At 36.7% G+C, this 17,213-nt stretch overlaps 2 protein-coding genes across 3 annotated transcripts in view; one reads left to right on the top strand and one right to left on the bottom strand.

Annotated features, from left to right (window-relative positions):
* nnt (nicotinamide nucleotide transhydrogenase) overlaps nt 1-3,139 on the bottom strand; it is a 140,909-nt gene extending 137,770 nt beyond the window's left edge. Inside the window, exon 1 of the mRNA XM_039750505.1 lies at nt 3,122-3,139. Within this exon, the coding sequence (XP_039606439.1) occupies nt 3,122-3,124 (3 nt within the window). The 5' untranslated portion in view covers nt 3,125-3,139. The remainder of the gene's footprint in view (nt 1-3,121) is intronic.
* The window catches only part of paip1 (poly(A) binding protein interacting protein 1), a 43,838-nt gene that overhangs the window by 14,182 nt on the left and 12,443 nt on the right, over nt 1-17,213 (top strand). For both annotated transcript variants that reach the window (XM_039750510.1, XM_039750509.1), the window contains exons 4-5: nt 10,003-10,115; nt 15,919-16,030. In XM_039750510.1, the coding sequence (XP_039606444.1) occupies nt 10,003-10,115; nt 15,919-16,030 (225 nt within the window). The remainder of the gene's footprint in view (nt 1-10,002; nt 10,116-15,918; nt 16,031-17,213) is intronic.

Genomic DNA, 17,213 nt, shown 5'->3' on the forward strand with positions numbered 1-17,213 from the left:
TCCTGTACCAGGGATTTAGCCCCCATGGACCTCAATCAGAGACTGAAAAATGATGCTTTTCTATTACAATTAAGAATATTCAGACTTTAAACATTTAAATTGAAGAACATATTTTAATATTTCAAGTATCTACTAAAGTAAATCGGTACATTTTATTTAAATACTCAAATCAGGTTGGCATACAGTAATTTAGGTTTTCTTTCCCTGTAAGTGCATCATAGTTATTCAGGAATCGACTACTTTTTATTATAACTGCTTGCTTCCCTCTTTCAAATCTAGTACTTATGAAGTAATTGTTAATCGTGCTCCACTTAGTTAATACTAATTTATCTTTCAACTGATGACCTAGACCATTAATACAAGTACAAACCAGATTCCAAAAAAGTTGGGACACTATACAAATCGTGAATAAAAACTGAATGCAATGATGTGGAGGTGCCAACTTCTAATATTTTATTCAGAATAGAACGTAGTACTAGGTTGTTGTACCGTGTTAGCCATTATGAATGTAGAGAAAAGCCAAGCAAAATGACACCTTTTATTGGCTAACTAAAGATTACAATATGCAAGCTTTCGAGGCAACTCAGGCCCCTTCTTCAGGCAAGATGTAATCAATGATTAAATTTTGCCTGAAGAAGGGGCCTGAGTTGCCTCGAAAGCTTGCATATTGTAATCTTTTTAGTTAGCCAATAAAAGGTGTCATTTTGCTTGGCTTTTCTCTACATTCAGAATAGAACATAAATCACAGAACAAAACTTTAAACTGAGAAAATGTATCATCCATCCATCCATTTTCTAACCCGCTGAATCCGAATACAGGGTCACGGGGGTCTGCTGGAGCCAATCCCAGCCAACACAGGGCACAAGGCAGGAACCAATCCTGGGCAGGGTGCCAACCCACTGCAGGACACACACAAACACACCGACACACCAAGCACACACTAGGGCCAATTTAGAACCGCCAATCCACCTAACCTGCATGTCTTTGGATTGTGGGAGGAAACCGGAGTGCCCGGAGGAAACCCACGCAGACACGGGGAGAACATGCAAACTCCACGCAGGGAGGACCTGGGAAGCGAACCCGGGTCTCCTAACTGCGAGGCAGCAGTGCTACCACTGCGCCACCGTGCCGCCCCGAAAATGTATCATTTTAAGGGAAAAATATGTTGATTCAGAATTTCATGGTGTCAATAAATCCCAAAAAAGTTGGGACAAGGCCATTTTCACCACTGTGTGGCATCTCCTCTTCTTCTTACAACACTCAACAGACGTCTGGGGACCGAGGAGACCAGTTTCTCAAGTTTAGAAATAGGAATGCTCTCCCATTCTTGTCTAATACAGGCCTCTAACTGTTCAATCGTCTTAGGCCTTCTTTGTCGCACCTTCCTCTTTATGATGCGCCAAATGTTCTCTATAGGTGAAAGATCTGGACTGCAGACTGGCCATTTCAGTACCCGGATCCTTCTCCTACGCAGCCATGATGTTGTGATTGATGCAGAATGTGGTCTGGCATTATCTTGTTGAAAAATGCAAGGTCTTCCCTGAAAGAGATGACGTCTGGATGGGAGCATATGTTGTTCTAGAACCTGAATATATTTTTCTGCATTTAAGGTGCCTTTCCAGACATGCAAGCTGCCCATGCCACACGCACTCATGCAACCCCATACCATCAGAGATGCAGGCTTCTGAACTGAGCGTTGATAACAACTTGGGTTGTCCTTGTCCTCTTTGGTCCGGATGACATGGCGCCCCAGATTTCCAAAAAGAACTTTGAATCGTGACTCGTTTGACCACAGAACAGTCTTCCAGTTTGCCACACTCCATTTTAAATGATGCCTGGCCCAGTGACAATGCCTGAGCTTGTGGATCTTGCTTAGAAATGGCTTCTTCTTTGCACTGTAGAGTTTCAGCTGGCAACGGTGGATGGCACGGTGGAGTGTGTTCACTGACAATGGTTTCTGGAAGTATTCCTGAGCCCATTCTGTGATTTCCTTTACAGTAGCATTCCTGTTTGTGGTGCAGTGTCGTTTAAGGGCCCGGAGATCACTGGCATCCAGTATGGTTTTACGGCCTTGACCCTTACGCACAGAGATTGTTCCAGATTCTCTGAATTTTCGGATGATGTTATGCACAGTTGATGATGATAGATGCAAAGTCTTTGCAATTTTTCGCTGGGTAACACCTTTCTGATATTGCTCCACTATCTTTCTGCGCAACATTGTGGGAATTGGTGATCCTCTACCCATCTTGGCTTCTGAGAGACACTGCCACTCTGAGAAGCTCTTTTTATACCCAATCATGTTGCCAATTGACCTAATTAGTGTTTATTGGTCTTCCAGCTCTTGGTTATGCTCAAATGTACTTTTTCCAGCCTCTTATTGCTACTTGTCCCACCTTTTTTGGGCTTTGTTGACACCGTGAAATTTTGAATCAACATATTTTTCCTTTAAAATGATACATTTACTTGGATTAAACGTTTAATCTGTCATCTACGTTCTATTACAAATAAAATATTGACATTTGCCATCTCCACATCATTGCATTCAGTTTTTATTCACAATTTGTTTAGTGTCCCAACTTTTTTGGAATCCGGTTTGTAGTTGAGAAATTTATCAATTTACTTACCCAAAAATGATATGGCATGTAAGCTATCTCCGGAGAATTTTTCTGTATCTCTCTTGGAAATTCTAAAATTATATTTGAGATGATAGCCTCCTTTGTTTTACACAAAAATAAACTGCAAACTTTTTTGAATACAGTATTTTTTTCAGTAGTCTCCAATAATAACCAATACACACGATCACCCAGTAAGCTCTACAAAGAGACCAGCATTGCATAAGGAATTCTCAGCAAGCACATATGAAAAAGTTTAATTGCAAGTGCATGTGTCATTGTATACGATTGTGGACACAACATAGAAAGAAATAACATTAAAATGAACTACCTAAAACCTCATTGTAGAATCTAAAGAAATCAACATTTTGCCTAAAACATATTACTCTACTCCTACGAATAAAACAAAAACCTTTTAAAATGCTCATTCAACATTCCAATTTCTTTACTAAAATTGTGTTAAGATATTGTCAAAAGTGCTAGCAGTTAGAACAGAGAAAGTGCATCACCATGTTTTGACTCCTGATGTTTTTACTTTGAAGTGCTGTGCCTGCTTTATGCTGGTTATACAGGAACCCATGTCATGCAGATATTCTCACCTTCCACTCTTCCAAATGGCATGGGAATCATCCAGGTGCTCCCTAGCAAATAAGAAATAAGCATTTATTTTCTTGTTGATTAGCAGTGGTTTACACCTTTACTCTCCAGTTAAGCCAATTTTTGCCCAGTGTTTTTTCTGATTGTACAGTCTTGAACACTGGCTTTAGCTAAGGCCACAGGGAAAGGAAAATAATCAAATCTTCAGAGATTTAAAACAGACCTGCCTGCTTTACTTACTGAGTTGCAAATGTATGTGTTACGAGACCAGGGAAAATATCAGAAATTAAACTGTTCGGCTTCGCTGACATAGAGAGGGGAAATTCTGACCTTTTTCCTGTATGCTTTATATTTTACACCATTCACCACTAATTATTGTTGACTTTGCAGAAATAGTGCATCAGCACTCACTTGATGGTATAACATTGAAGGAAGAGATATTGCCAATTTTTGCACCCTTACCAGATATGTATATATTCACACCATCTCTAAATTATGCAATGTTTGGCATGAGAGGTGCATGATATTGTCATTATTGAAATCTCAAACTATCACAATATGTTAACTTACTGTCAACTTTGAACAGTTATACCTCAAATATAACCTTTATTTTACAATATGCAAGTTAGTATCTTTTGCAAAAAAAACAAGGGAAACTTTCCTAACCTTTCATTAGTAACTGCTGTGGAAACTATACTGTCTAACACTAATTAAAATATAGATAGTACTGTATGTCCAAACCTTAACAGGTTTTTCACACCAGTGCACCTGTACATAATCTGTAAAAACATTGAAAGCAGGACCTTTCAATCAGAATTTCAGGTAATTAATGAAAGCTGGCTACCAATAAAATACATCCTTATCAAATTTTTGGAGACTGAGTAACTCCTATCAAAATTGTACATTGTTTACATTTCTCTTAAACCAGGTCCAGATTATTGGGATGATGCCAGTCAAGGCACAACATATTTTGTTCTCAAGAAGTGAAAAGGCAGAACTTGTCTTTCCATAGTTTTAGTTGCCATTGTAATTGCAAAAGGTTTAAATCACCAGAACTCACATAAGAGGATTTGGGTTCCAACACAGTTTTGTATTTACAGTCTCAAATTCAATTCACCTTCTTAACAGTAAAGTAACCTTTTCAAACAAGAAACCAGCAAACAATTCAACCTCTTTAATTTTACAGATTTGTCAACTACATATCCCTCAGTGCATGAATCAAAACACAAAAATAAGTAGCACTATATGAAAACAGTGATTTCCATTTTTAAATGGCATCACATATCCTTGCATGCATTTTCACTCTTTTATTTAAGAACCTATATCATGTTTGTTTTTGCTGCATTATTAATGAGGAGAATTACCTTTTTCCAATTTAACAATATTAGTGAAGTCAAGGTCATAAGTTGTCAGCGCAATGCACAGGTGGCGGTACTGGTGCTGGCTAGTGAAGGATGAAGGATGCACATGTATTTGTCTTAATGCTATTTAAATGTGAAAATGTCGACTTGCATATATATGTTGAGCAGCACATTGTAAGGATAAACAGTGTGAGGCTTCTTGAATGAGGACATTTCTCCTGGATAATTTTCTTTGGTCCAGAATTTTTCAGACCCAGTCAGCCGCAAAAAGTTAAACAAATATCAAGTGATGACTAAATATCAAGAAGTCCCAGTTGTAAAGTTGCCTCATCTGCTGTCATACTAGTGTCTAGTGTAATGCAAACTCTCTTTCAACATCTGCTATGAAAAGTCCTTTACAAACCTCATTACTTTCTTGGGGATGAAGAAATTATCAAAACGACTGGAAAAATTGTTCTTAAAATTATCAAAATGACTGGAAAAAATTTGCCCTTAAGTTCCTCCTTGCTATAATATTAATTTGTACGTATGAAGTGTGGGCAAACTGCAATGTAGAAAAATAAAAGAATGTTGCCAGTGCATAAATCAGCAGAAAAGGGTTCTGCGTTTTTTTTAAATGCATGGAACTTATCAACAAGATGAGAGACAGTTTTTTATTTCTGCCCTGCAGTTACATAATAAGGTAAATCAAGTAATAGAAAATATCACTCAAAAACAATTTCGGTAAATGTATCACTTTGCGTTACAGTCCTGCTTTTTCCCATTTGTAATTAATTGGAAAGGCCAGTATTTGCTCCCTAGGTTTGCAAAATTGTTTCAAGGCATTTCCTGTGCTAAGTGGCCTAATCTCATTATGGACAAGCAAATCATTATTTTCTGATGACATGTCCGTCAATAACTGACGGAAAAGACAGTGTTGTAAACTTGAAGTACAACAAATGAAGTTAATAATTACCATGACAGAGTCCATGATTGTTTTTAACTCGCTGTTAAATTTTGTACACAGCCCAATTTAGTGAATAAGACAATGCAGCCATCTCCGTTGTGGAGCCATGGATGCCAGAAAGGTCATCTAGCCTACCCAATATGGTAGAATACACTATCTGTTACTGTCTTAATTCCAACCCATTCTCAAGGAATGATCTCACCAGTTGTGTGCCCCTTCAAAGAATTGCAGTCAAAGTATATCCTCCAGAAACCATTTTCCATCAAAGAATCTAACATAGAGGCACAACTGTGCCACACCACTGCTGTTGGTTGATTCATCCACTGTGAGGGACAATACATTCACCTTCCTCAGTCTGTTCAAAAGAGTCCCAAAAATCTCATGCAAGGAACTCCCCGTTCCTATACCTGTTGTATGTGACGATAGAATTTATTAAATTGAATCCATGATGCTATTTAGGGTTTTCTCATCGGTAATTACTTGCTCAACTGATGCAAGCACACATTCCTTAACTGTCTCTACGTCTATAAATGATTTTTACTTCTTAGCTATTATTCAAGCCGCTTGTAGTAAACATGATGCTCACTGCAAGCCAGAAACAGAATGGTACATTGTTGCTCATAGCACAGTGCTAGCTATCTAACTTTCTGGTGGTGAACATCAGAGCCCAGTGGAAATCTTATGTCAAAGTTAGGGTGGGAAATGTTTAATTCCCTTCTTAAGTTAAAATCGTTCATCACAGATAAGCTCTCATTGCACAGTTTACACACAGGATTTGTTCTAGTTGGAACAAACACATACCTTTCTGACAACTCAGTGTTACACTGTCTGTTTTCTGTGTGAACTTACCTATTTTTTCATGGAGAAAGTGACATATTTTCAGTGGAACCATACAGCTGTGGCAAATGTGGACAAAATATGTGGGAAATGAAAGAAAATAATTATTTGCAGTAGCTTGCATTAGCCATTATGTTTAGAGTATGTGCTATTGACACTGATAGGGTGGGACAAACTAAAATAACAGGCTCATTTAATTTCTCTGATAAGTATCTAGAATTTCGATTAGATGACAGGAACCAATCAAAGAGCCAATAAAAATGAACAGGGCCACTATTTGAATAACCCTGTCTTGGGCCATCCTAGGGGTGCCTGAATCAGAACTGTTAGCATTGGGTCTTAAGTTTTGAAAATATCCCAATCTCCGACCTAATTGGAATGTAATTTTTACTTATCTTACAAATGTGGAATTACAATAATCCTCTAATTATCCTTCTGAGTAATTTGTGATGGGTATCAGGTGGTAATTGACTGGGGTAACTTAGATATTATTGCTGTCTCATTGCATTATCTTACTCAACTGGAAGAATGCTAACCCATCCTCCAGAACGCTGTAATACAAGGATGTTTTATCTAAAATTTGAAAATGTCTAAAATTTCTTAGGGATTTGGTAGATATTTAATTTTGCCCTTAATCAATTCTTGTAACTCTATTAAAACTTTAGGCTCCTACAGAATCTTTCAGTGATTTCCTTATTATTATTATTTTTTTAACCTGTAGTGGGGTGCAGGACAAGGCTGTCAGATTGATCTGAATAAACTCTAGCATTGTATATCTGACAGACTTGCAACTTATCCCTTGTGATGTACTTTTCTCATTAAAAAAATTATTAAAAAATAAATATTTTTATTCACGAGCCAGTGCAGATTTTTGTTATTTATAATTAGGTGATAATATTCGTCTGTTCCTGTTAACTAAAAAGCAACCCACACAGACATGGAAGACGCATGCAGCAGCTGCTAATAAACAAAACCTCTAGAAAATATATATATATTGTTTTTTCAGGTTTGTTCATTTTTGCAGATTGAAGTTTTTTTGTTTAAGAAGAAAAAGTTAAAATAAGCACAGTAAATGCAAAATATAGTGTTTCACCCAGTATTTGCAGGTAACATTTGTTGGTAAGTGGGGGACATGAATGTCATTGTAGCAATTAATAATGCCAAAAAAAAATTTACAACAAAAAATACATATAATTTCATCCATCCATTATCCAACCTGTTATATCCAAACACAGGGTCAAGGGGGTCTGCTGGAGCTAATCCCAGTATAATTTAATTGAAAATGTCAAATTACCAAAAAGCATTACCACATAAAGGAATATAGTTGAAGCCAGACGTTTACATGCACCTTGGTTATAAATTTTCAAACTCATAATTGTCCACCTATTTGTCCACACACACACACATCATGTATCAAGTCAATTAGTGCATCTACTTCATTTCCAGAAAGGTTTTTTCTCCAAATTGACTCCCCAAGATGAACAAAGCTAGTTTTGAAATGCTCAACAAAATCCATTATGTTTATTTTGAAATACCATTTTGATATATCTGAACAATATACATTCATTTATTTATTTAACATATTTGTTTGGCTATCATTTGTCCTGCGAGTCTATATTCTTCTTTTTATGTTTCTGCTGCTGTATGCATCTGAATTTCCCCTAGGGATTAATAGTTTATCTAATGTAATCTAATCATGAACCATTACACAAAACATAAAAAAGGCTAGAATACGTTTTTCAAGGACAAAGATGTAGCCTTTTCTTGAGGTGTTTTTTAATCACCTGAGGGAAGGCAGCATCATGTTGTTGGATTTTTTTGCTTAGAAGATGACTGGTGCATAATGAAGATGGAACATTATCTGTAAATTCTAAAGCAACACCTCCAGACATCAGCAGAAAGCTAAAGCTTGGTAGCAAACAAGACTTTCAACAGGACAGTGATCCCAAGCATACAAGGTGTTAGTGGAATGGCTTGCAGACAACAAAATGGCAGTATTGGTTGGCCATCACAAATGCATGGGAAAGTCCCAAGGGAAATCAGTGAACTGAACTGAAGAGCAGAGCTAAGAGGCCCATGAACTTTATAGAATCACCCCAGTTCTGTCAGGAGGAAATGGACCAGAATTTCAGCAAAATATTGTGAGAATTTTGTGGAAGGTTATCCAAAGTTTTCGCTTCAGATTAAGCAATTTAAAGGCAACCCTGTCACATACTAATTTCGTGTATATAAACTTGTGACCCAATTAAAATCTGACATACTGAAATAAACCTTGTAATCATTATTTTGGAGAAAAACTCTTATGGAAATTAAGTAGATAAACTAATTGACTTAACACATGAATTGTTTTGTAACCTATGTGCCAAGTAAAATGTTTTCAAGTTTTTAGGAACATTGAATGTATACTTATGACCTCATCACAGTACAAATCACATTCTCAAAAGGCATTTCCACAAAAAAGCACACATTTGTATTTGAATCATATTTTCTAAATTATTAATATAAGTAGGAAGTCAAAACACTGTTGTTTACTTTCCAATATAACTCCGATTTTTAAAAAAGCTTCAGAGTTGTGGGAATGCATTTCCTTTTGGGGTGAGGGGTGATTATTACATTACATTACATTATTACATTACATTACTGTCTAAACATAGTGTCAAATTTACATCTCGAAATCATTCGCAAGTTCTACACAAAAGGCACATAAACATTTAAGGACTGCAGTTGCTAAAATCTCACCACTCCCATGTCACTGGAGCTGTCAATGCAAATGAATTAGTGTGTGACTAATTACAAGATTATTTTCACACTGATTCCAAGGCTCACATTACATTTCATAAGATGAGGGTGTTTTTGGCAAACATTAGATGTAAAGAACGCCTGAATGTGAACAAGCAAATCGTGAAAGACAAAAAAAAACATGCTGTTTGCAGTGCATTTCCCTTTGAAAATGTTTAATGATTAGGAAAAATAAATTTAATTTGCTTTAAGATTGGATTGATAGGGAGGGAAGGCCTATGAATTATTTGGTGCAACACTGCAATATCAGTAAACTGAAAATTATTTCATTATTATAACTCATTTTTGCTTAATGACTTTTTGAATTACTTGATATTAATAATTTACATATAAATAGGCACTTTTATAATTTTGTTTTTGCATGAATAATAATGCATAATAATCGCTGTATTATTAATGCTTAAAGGCAAACGGAATTAAAATCTGGATATAACATCAGTCTGAAAACCGATGAATAAATAACTTTTCCACAAGCATGGTTTAAAAGGCCCACCACTCATTTTCCTAACCTGTTTAGTCTATATAGAGGGCAAAATGAGTAAAGTTAATTCTCTGTAAATAAGGGAGTACAAAGCAATTTTTTATTTTATTAGCTTAAGTAAGCATCAGTAATGGGTGCTTTGGAACACAGTTGTAGCTTATTATCACTGTATTATAGTTGTCTGTCACTTTTTTATTTATTACTTTTTTGATCAGGACTTTGGCACTTTAACTGAAGTAGACTCTTCTAACAGTTGGAGGCAAACACATTTTCACCTTTAGTGTCTTGATTACTATCTTGATTTTTGGAGTTTTTTTAATAAGTGTATCATTCTAGGTAAAGTAAAAAACTATTCTCTTCTGATTTCAGGCCACGTCTGTCCCAAACTTCTCCTATACAGGAGCACGGCTTTGTAATCACTTATCTCATCATGTAACTATGGTTCTTCCAAGTGGCAACTTTCGAAGCATCCTCCTGGAAAGGTTTGTGCATATTTTACTAAATGTTTGTAGTTACTTGGCAGTCATTGTTATTATGAACATGGATATAAATTATCATGATAACACTGAAAAAATAAACTAATGAAATGCTCTAATGCCATGTCAGCATAACTATAGTTTATATTCTATAGTATACTATATAGTAGTAATTCTAAGATTAAGATGTTTTGTGAAAAATTGTACTGGTGTGTATTGTAATTTTTTTAACAAAAGGGAAACCTAGTAATCTACATATTCTTTGCAGTGTGCGTGTGTATGTGTATGTAGATAGATGTGTGTATTTTTTATTATATATACTTTATTAATCCCCAAGGTGTCTGTGTGTGTATGTATATGTATATAAACTGAAGACTTGTGTGTGAAGGGAGCAGTCCTCTCTGCTCAAGCTCAACCACAGCGACGGAAGTTGGTGTGGATTCTACAGAAGATATAGAAGTTTATACAAGTGTGACTGGCACTTGGTGAGATGGCGCATGCATACACCTTTACATTTTTTCTGCACTTTCATGTACATCACATCTCATTCAGCCCAAGCAGACAAACTGAGCTTTGTGGTACAGTCACGTTATACGTACACACAACAAGCTACTATACATTTACCTGAGATCGGTTCCAGCCGGCCCCACTGAATTTGTGCCGCAGCAGTAACCGACAAACATGTCTGTCTCAGGCAAGACATGACCTGTCCTGGCCTATTAAGCTGACGCCTCTGCAGGTTTACCAATATAATAAAACTGCTAGGGAGTCTTTGGGTTGTTTTTTGTCCCAAAGACCACAAGCAATGTAATATTAAAATATATATATAAAATATTGTAATAGGCAGCCGGGATTCTTACCTGGCTGGGACACCTCCGTAAGGGAAGGACCAGGGAAAGAAGCTTGCAAAGGGAAATACTTCTCCCGGGATGACAGAGGGCAGCCCCCCTGGCTTGCTACAGTGCCACAGAGCAGGGAAGCTTAAACCTGCTGAGGCCTGTGGCCACCACCAGGGGGCTTGTGGAGAACAGCCGAGTCCTCCTGTGCAGGGCTGCCGTCACACCCGGTTAGTGCAGCCAGAAGGTGAACATGGAACAGCTGGAGCACTTCTGGGTGCTCTATAAAAGGGGACAGCTGCCACAACTCAGGAGCCAAAGTCGGGAGGAAGGAAGACTGAGCTTGTTGGGAGAGGAGTGGAGGCAGCTAAGAAACAAAAAAGAGGAAGAAGGGACTGAGAATTGTGTGCTGGTGCTTATGTACTGTGCTGTGAGGAGCAGGGTAAAATGCTCCCCAATTGCAAATAAAAGGTGTGTTGTGTGGCAAAGTCGTGTTTGCCAGTCTGTGTCGGGTTAGGGCGGCTGTACGTGCCCTAGGGGCTTCACAATATATATCGTATATATATAACGTTCTCCCTTTGTCTGCACGGGCATTTCCATTCTCAAGGACATATACGATAGGTTAATTGGAAAGTCTTTTTCCAAACCAGTGTATGAACAGCTTTCCCTAGATCCAACATCTTTCTCTAGATGCTACTGATGATTTATGTTGTGCTGCAGAATTTTTACCACCTTAGCATGCAAACATCCATTTTCGTAAACTTGATACACTCAGTGATTACTATTATTAATTATGTTGGTTTAAAAAATATAATGTACATCTTAATTTTGTTAATAAAGTCAATGCTTACTCAGTAACAGTTAGATGCAGAAAAAGGTTTTGTTAAGGTAGTTTAACAGAAAGCCAACAAGCCAACAAAATGTCAGCTTTTATTTACATAACCTAACATGGTTAAAAGGACAAAATTTATTAAAATGATGAGTTAGAATACACTAGTTCAAGCTAAACATACAAAACACAGTGATAAAATCATCTTTCTTATTACCTATATTAAATTTTGCAAATATTATGTAGGTCACATTCATATTCCATCTACTGTATATGTCCATTTTCAGAAGACACATCTGGGTTAGCTCTTTATTACCAGTAATATTCCGTGCTTGCTGCTGGGTCTGCCGCTCCATTACCTGCATTAATATTGTATTTTGTACAATTTCTGTACTGGAATAAAAAAAAAACAATCTCTTCATTTGTACAGTGAAAAAAATACTATGTACAAAAGTTGAATACAGTGTTGAAGAAGGCACACCAATTGTGGCCCACCAACTATGAAGCTTGGAATTAGAGCTGAATCAGGTCAGAAATGGACTGATAATACTTGTTGTATAAAAATAAAAGCAACAGAAAGATAAATTAATATAAACGTTTCTATATAAATAATTTAAAAAACTTAGAGGGACATCCAAAGGCAGAAACTAAAGCTAAGACAAACATTGGGTAATTTCTGGCATTTAGCTTATGTTGACAATGTACTGTATATGAACGCACAGGTGTGTGTAATGAGAAAGGTTGTCTTTAAACGCTTTCTTTCCCTTAATGTTGTGCATTATGCAAGTAAGAATTTTTAGATCCTGTCTTTTACTGCAGATAAGCATTTCTTTTACAAAATTATTAAGCAGTTGATTCTTCTTGATGAACATAAATAGGAATAATAAGAAACAACAACAACATTTATTTATATAGCACATTTTCATACAAAAAAATTTAACTCAAAGTGCTTTACAAAATGAAGAATAGAAAAATAAAAGACACAGTAAGAAAATTAAAATAAGTCAACATTGATTAACATAGAATAAGTAAGGAGGTCCGATGGCCAGGGTGGACAGAAAAAACAAAAAAAAAAACTCCAGACGGCTGGAGAAAAAAAATAAAATCTGCAGGGATTCCAGACCATGAGACCACCCAGTCCCCTCTGGGCAATCTACCTAACATAAATGAAACAGTCCTCTTTGTATTTAGGGTTCTCATGGAAGGATTTGTTGATGGTCACATAGAGTTCTGGTTTTCAGTCCAATGTTGGAGCATCATGATGCTTTGAGTAGGTGGTGGTGGCGCAGGCCGCCACCACAAAGAAACCGGAAAAAGAAACAGAAGAGAGAGTAGGGGTCAGTACGGATTTTAGAGCCACCATGAATAGTTATTATGATGAACTGAACATGCAGAGTATCCGGATTAAGTTAAAGTGAAGTTAGGAGAAGGCCATGTTAAAGTAATGTGTTTTCAGCAGTGTTTTAAAGTGCTCTTCTGTATTAGCCTGAAGAATTCCAATTGGCAGGCTATTCTAGATTTTAGGTGCATAACAGCAGAAGGCCGTCTCACCACTTCTTTTAAGTTTTGCTTTTGGAATTCTAAGGAGACACTCATTTGAGGATCTAAGGTTACGATTTGGGATATAGGGTACCAGACATTCTGATATTTAAGATGGAGCAAGATTATTTAAGGCTTTATAAACCATAAGCAGAATTTTAAAGTCAATTCTGAAAGACACAGGTAACCAGTGTAGTGACATCAAAACTGGAGAAATGTGTTTGGATTTTTTTTTCCTAGTTAGGATTGTAGCAGCTGCATTCTGCACTCGTTGCAAATGATTTATGTCTTTTTTGGGTAGTCCTGAGAGAAATGCATTACAGTAATCTAGTTGACTGAAAACAAAAACGTGAATTAATTTTTCAGCATCTTTCAGTGATATAAGAGGTCTAACTTTAACTATGTTTCTTAAGTGAAAAAATGCTATCCTAGTGATCTGATTAATATGTGATTTAAAATTCAGGTTACATTAGACAGTTACCCCTAAGTTTTTTACTTCCGTCTTAACTTTTAATCCTAATGCATCAAGTTTATTTCTGATAACCTCATTGAATCCGTTATTGACAATCACTAAAATTTCAGTTTTCTCTTTATTTAGTTTGAGAAAATTACTATTCATCCATTCAGAAATACCAGTAAGACATTGTGTTAGTGAATCGAGAGAGTCGGTGTCATCAGGTGCTATTGATAAGTACAGCTGTGTGTCATCAGCATAACTGTGGTAGCTCACGTTGTAACCTGAGATAATCTGACCTAACGGAAGCATATAGATTGAGAAGAGCAGCGGACCCAGGATAGAGCCTTGTGGAACACCATATAGAATATCATGTGTCTTTGAGTTGTGATTACCACAACTCACAAAGAATTTTCTCCCTGCCAGGTAGGATTCAAACCAATTTAAGACACTGCCAGAGAGGCCCACCCATTGACTAAGGCGATTTCTAAGAATATTGTGATCAATGGTGTCAAATGCGGCACTCAGATCTAGGAGGATGAGAACAGATAAATGGCCTCTGTCTGCATTTACCCGCAAGTCATTTACTACTTTAACGAGTGCAGTTTCTGTGCTGTGATTTGTTCTGAAACCTGACTGAAATGTATCAAGAATAGCATTTTCTCTGTATATATAAAATCCAGCATCTATCTGTCTGTCCGTTTTTCATGAGAGACTTAACAGATTTTGATCAGGTTTTTTTCTATAATTTGCTTGAACATTCTGGTTGATTTTGCGAGTCCTCTCATTGTGCTATGTATCATAGTTCGTTTGTGGTACCAATCCATTTGCTCAAATCCGAGACACATAGCAGGCTGAGGGGAGGGGAGCGGGGCGGGGCACTCGTTACTCACGCACCAGCCTTGGGGCGTTCCTTACCTCTGCTTAGCGAGCAAATGAAAGAACTACTTAACGGATTTAGATCAGGTTTTTTTCTATAATTTGCTTTCTCTCATCAGGCTAAGAATCATAGTTCATTTTCAGGAGCGATATATTTGCGCTAACCCGTGGGGAAGTGTGACATCAGGAGTAGAGAGCTGGGTGGGGCCCTACTCACTGTCCTGTTTCATTCCTACGTGGTGGAGCCGCGGGGGACGGCTAGTATTGGATAAAAAGCAAGGAAAATAGTGTTACTAATAAATATGAGTGAATGTTTTTACCAAGATGCCAAAATGGTTACCAAGAGAGTGCAGATAGTTTTTATTTACCTCATAATGCTAAAGGAGGGAAAATAACCTGACAAACATTGCATGATAAAAGGTTATGAACAAGAAAGGACTATGGAATTAAAAATTATTCCACATTTGAGAAAAAAATGTCAAAGACAGAATCTGTGTGTGATCCTATTAAGGTTTAATGGGTTGTAAAGTTTTATTCTTTTATTTGAATTTGTATTTTAATTTTCTGATTGTGAGTATAATATTAATTAACAGATAGGAAATGAGTTAAATCACATTATTTTATATGTAGTGTTGTAAAATGTGAAGTTAGGCTATTTTTGCTGAGTGTTAAAATATGAGAAAAATTTCAATCATTAATCTAGTGTAGGTCAAGTTTTTTTGGTGTTTCATATAGTGGGAGTGGACATTAAATGAAGGCTAATGGCTGTGGTGCACAGGGGATATAGCGCTAATGTAGGCAAACCAACCTTGCCTATTTCTGCCCAGATAAAATCGATACCAAAGCGCTGCAGAAATGATGCTGTAGCACTTTGCATCTTCCATTGCAAATCACAATACCCAAGTGCTTTTTCAAAGAGATAGTAGTCACTTGGTGGTTGTGCCCTTGGCATGCAGAAATACCTCTATGTTGACTTTGTTTAGAGATGTGCTGCCATCTTCAAAGTGATTCTCAGTAGATCACATTCAATAACATGTGCTGGCCTTAAACATAATAACTTATAGTTCAGTATATTAATAACCATACCTATTCAGACAAGTTGTTCAAACTCCTATGAATGGGCTATTATTTCACTTTTTAAAAGTGTCCTTGTACATTGATTCCATGTGGTAGCAATCATACATGGATAGATGGTGTTTTTGCTGCACTTTTAATGAATTGCTTAATTACACATGTTTAAATATATAATGTATTTTTTCTTTCCAACTGAAGGTGTCAAAAAGAATATGAAAAAAGAAATGAAGCAGTGCATGGCGATGAAAGTGTTAGAAAAAAATTTCATTCTTTTGTTCTTTTTCTGGGAGAGCTGTATCTTAATTTGGAGGTAAGACTGACATTGTGATTATGGTTAATATAACTTTGGCACATCAATATATTTTATGCAACTGTTTTGAACTGCACTCAGTATCGCCTGCAGTTTGCAAATGGAAAACAGTCCAAATCAAAAACAATTTGATTTATTTCACTTTTGGCAACTCCGCTGTGCACACCCTCACTTTCTCACAGACAGGCCAGTTTAAAGTTGCCTATCAATTTAATGTCATATTATGGGATTGTGGAAATTTGGATCAGCTTGGCTATTTTTTAATACAATTTGATTTATGTACTGCATCCACTGTAGTTTCTGTGAAAATGAGAATTGGTTAGTATAGCATTATCAGTTAAGCATCTTAAAAACACATTAACTAATTAGACATCCCATCTTCGACTAATTGGATAGCCATGTTCAAGGCATTCATTTAGAGATCCTCTCTTTATATAGAACTAGCCGAAGCGCCGTAGCATACGGCGGTGTAAGAATTGGAACGGAAAATGGTGAGAAAGGAATTCAGTATAACAAAGGGCTTAGGAAACCACCGTCGCAATATAACGAAAATAGCAAGGAGTGAAACCAATGCCAATGGTCAAGAGAGTACCTTCCTGTAGCAGGCTATGGAAAACATAGACATATATAGAAAGATGCCGCATTCAACAGTCAACACGATATGTCAGCACTTCCACACTATTGCACGTGGTAAAAGTGCCATTTAAACTAATACAGGTAGAAAACTGGGTTTTCTGATGAAAAAACAATAACATTTTAAACAGTATCATTTGCATACAACAGATTTTGGCGAATCGTTTACATGCAATTATTTATATCCATTTATACACTAATAATGGCAATTGTTAAATAATTGGACTGCTTTCTTCCATCTCTGAAACATTTCTAGACTTTGTCCTGTTTTTATGCAACACAGTACTAAAGTATTGGTTAATGCCCAAGTCACATCACATATACAGTAGATTACTGTAATGCTATTCTATCTGTCATCCCATAAAAACGTATCCATCGCTTACAATTTATTCAAAATTCTGCTGCCAGGATAATAACCTGCTGTTCTAAATCCACTGAACATATTACACCTATTCTCTCTCAGCTTCACTGGCTCCCTGTTAACTACAGAATACAATACAAAATACCACTCTGAACATTTAAAGGTCCCCATAACCTCGCTGATCTCCTG

This window comes from Polypterus senegalus, chromosome 4 (assembly GCF_016835505.1).
Source record: "Polypterus senegalus isolate Bchr_013 chromosome 4, ASM1683550v1, whole genome shotgun sequence".
NCBI lineage: Eukaryota > Metazoa > Chordata > Cladistia > Polypteriformes > Polypteridae > Polypterus > Polypterus senegalus.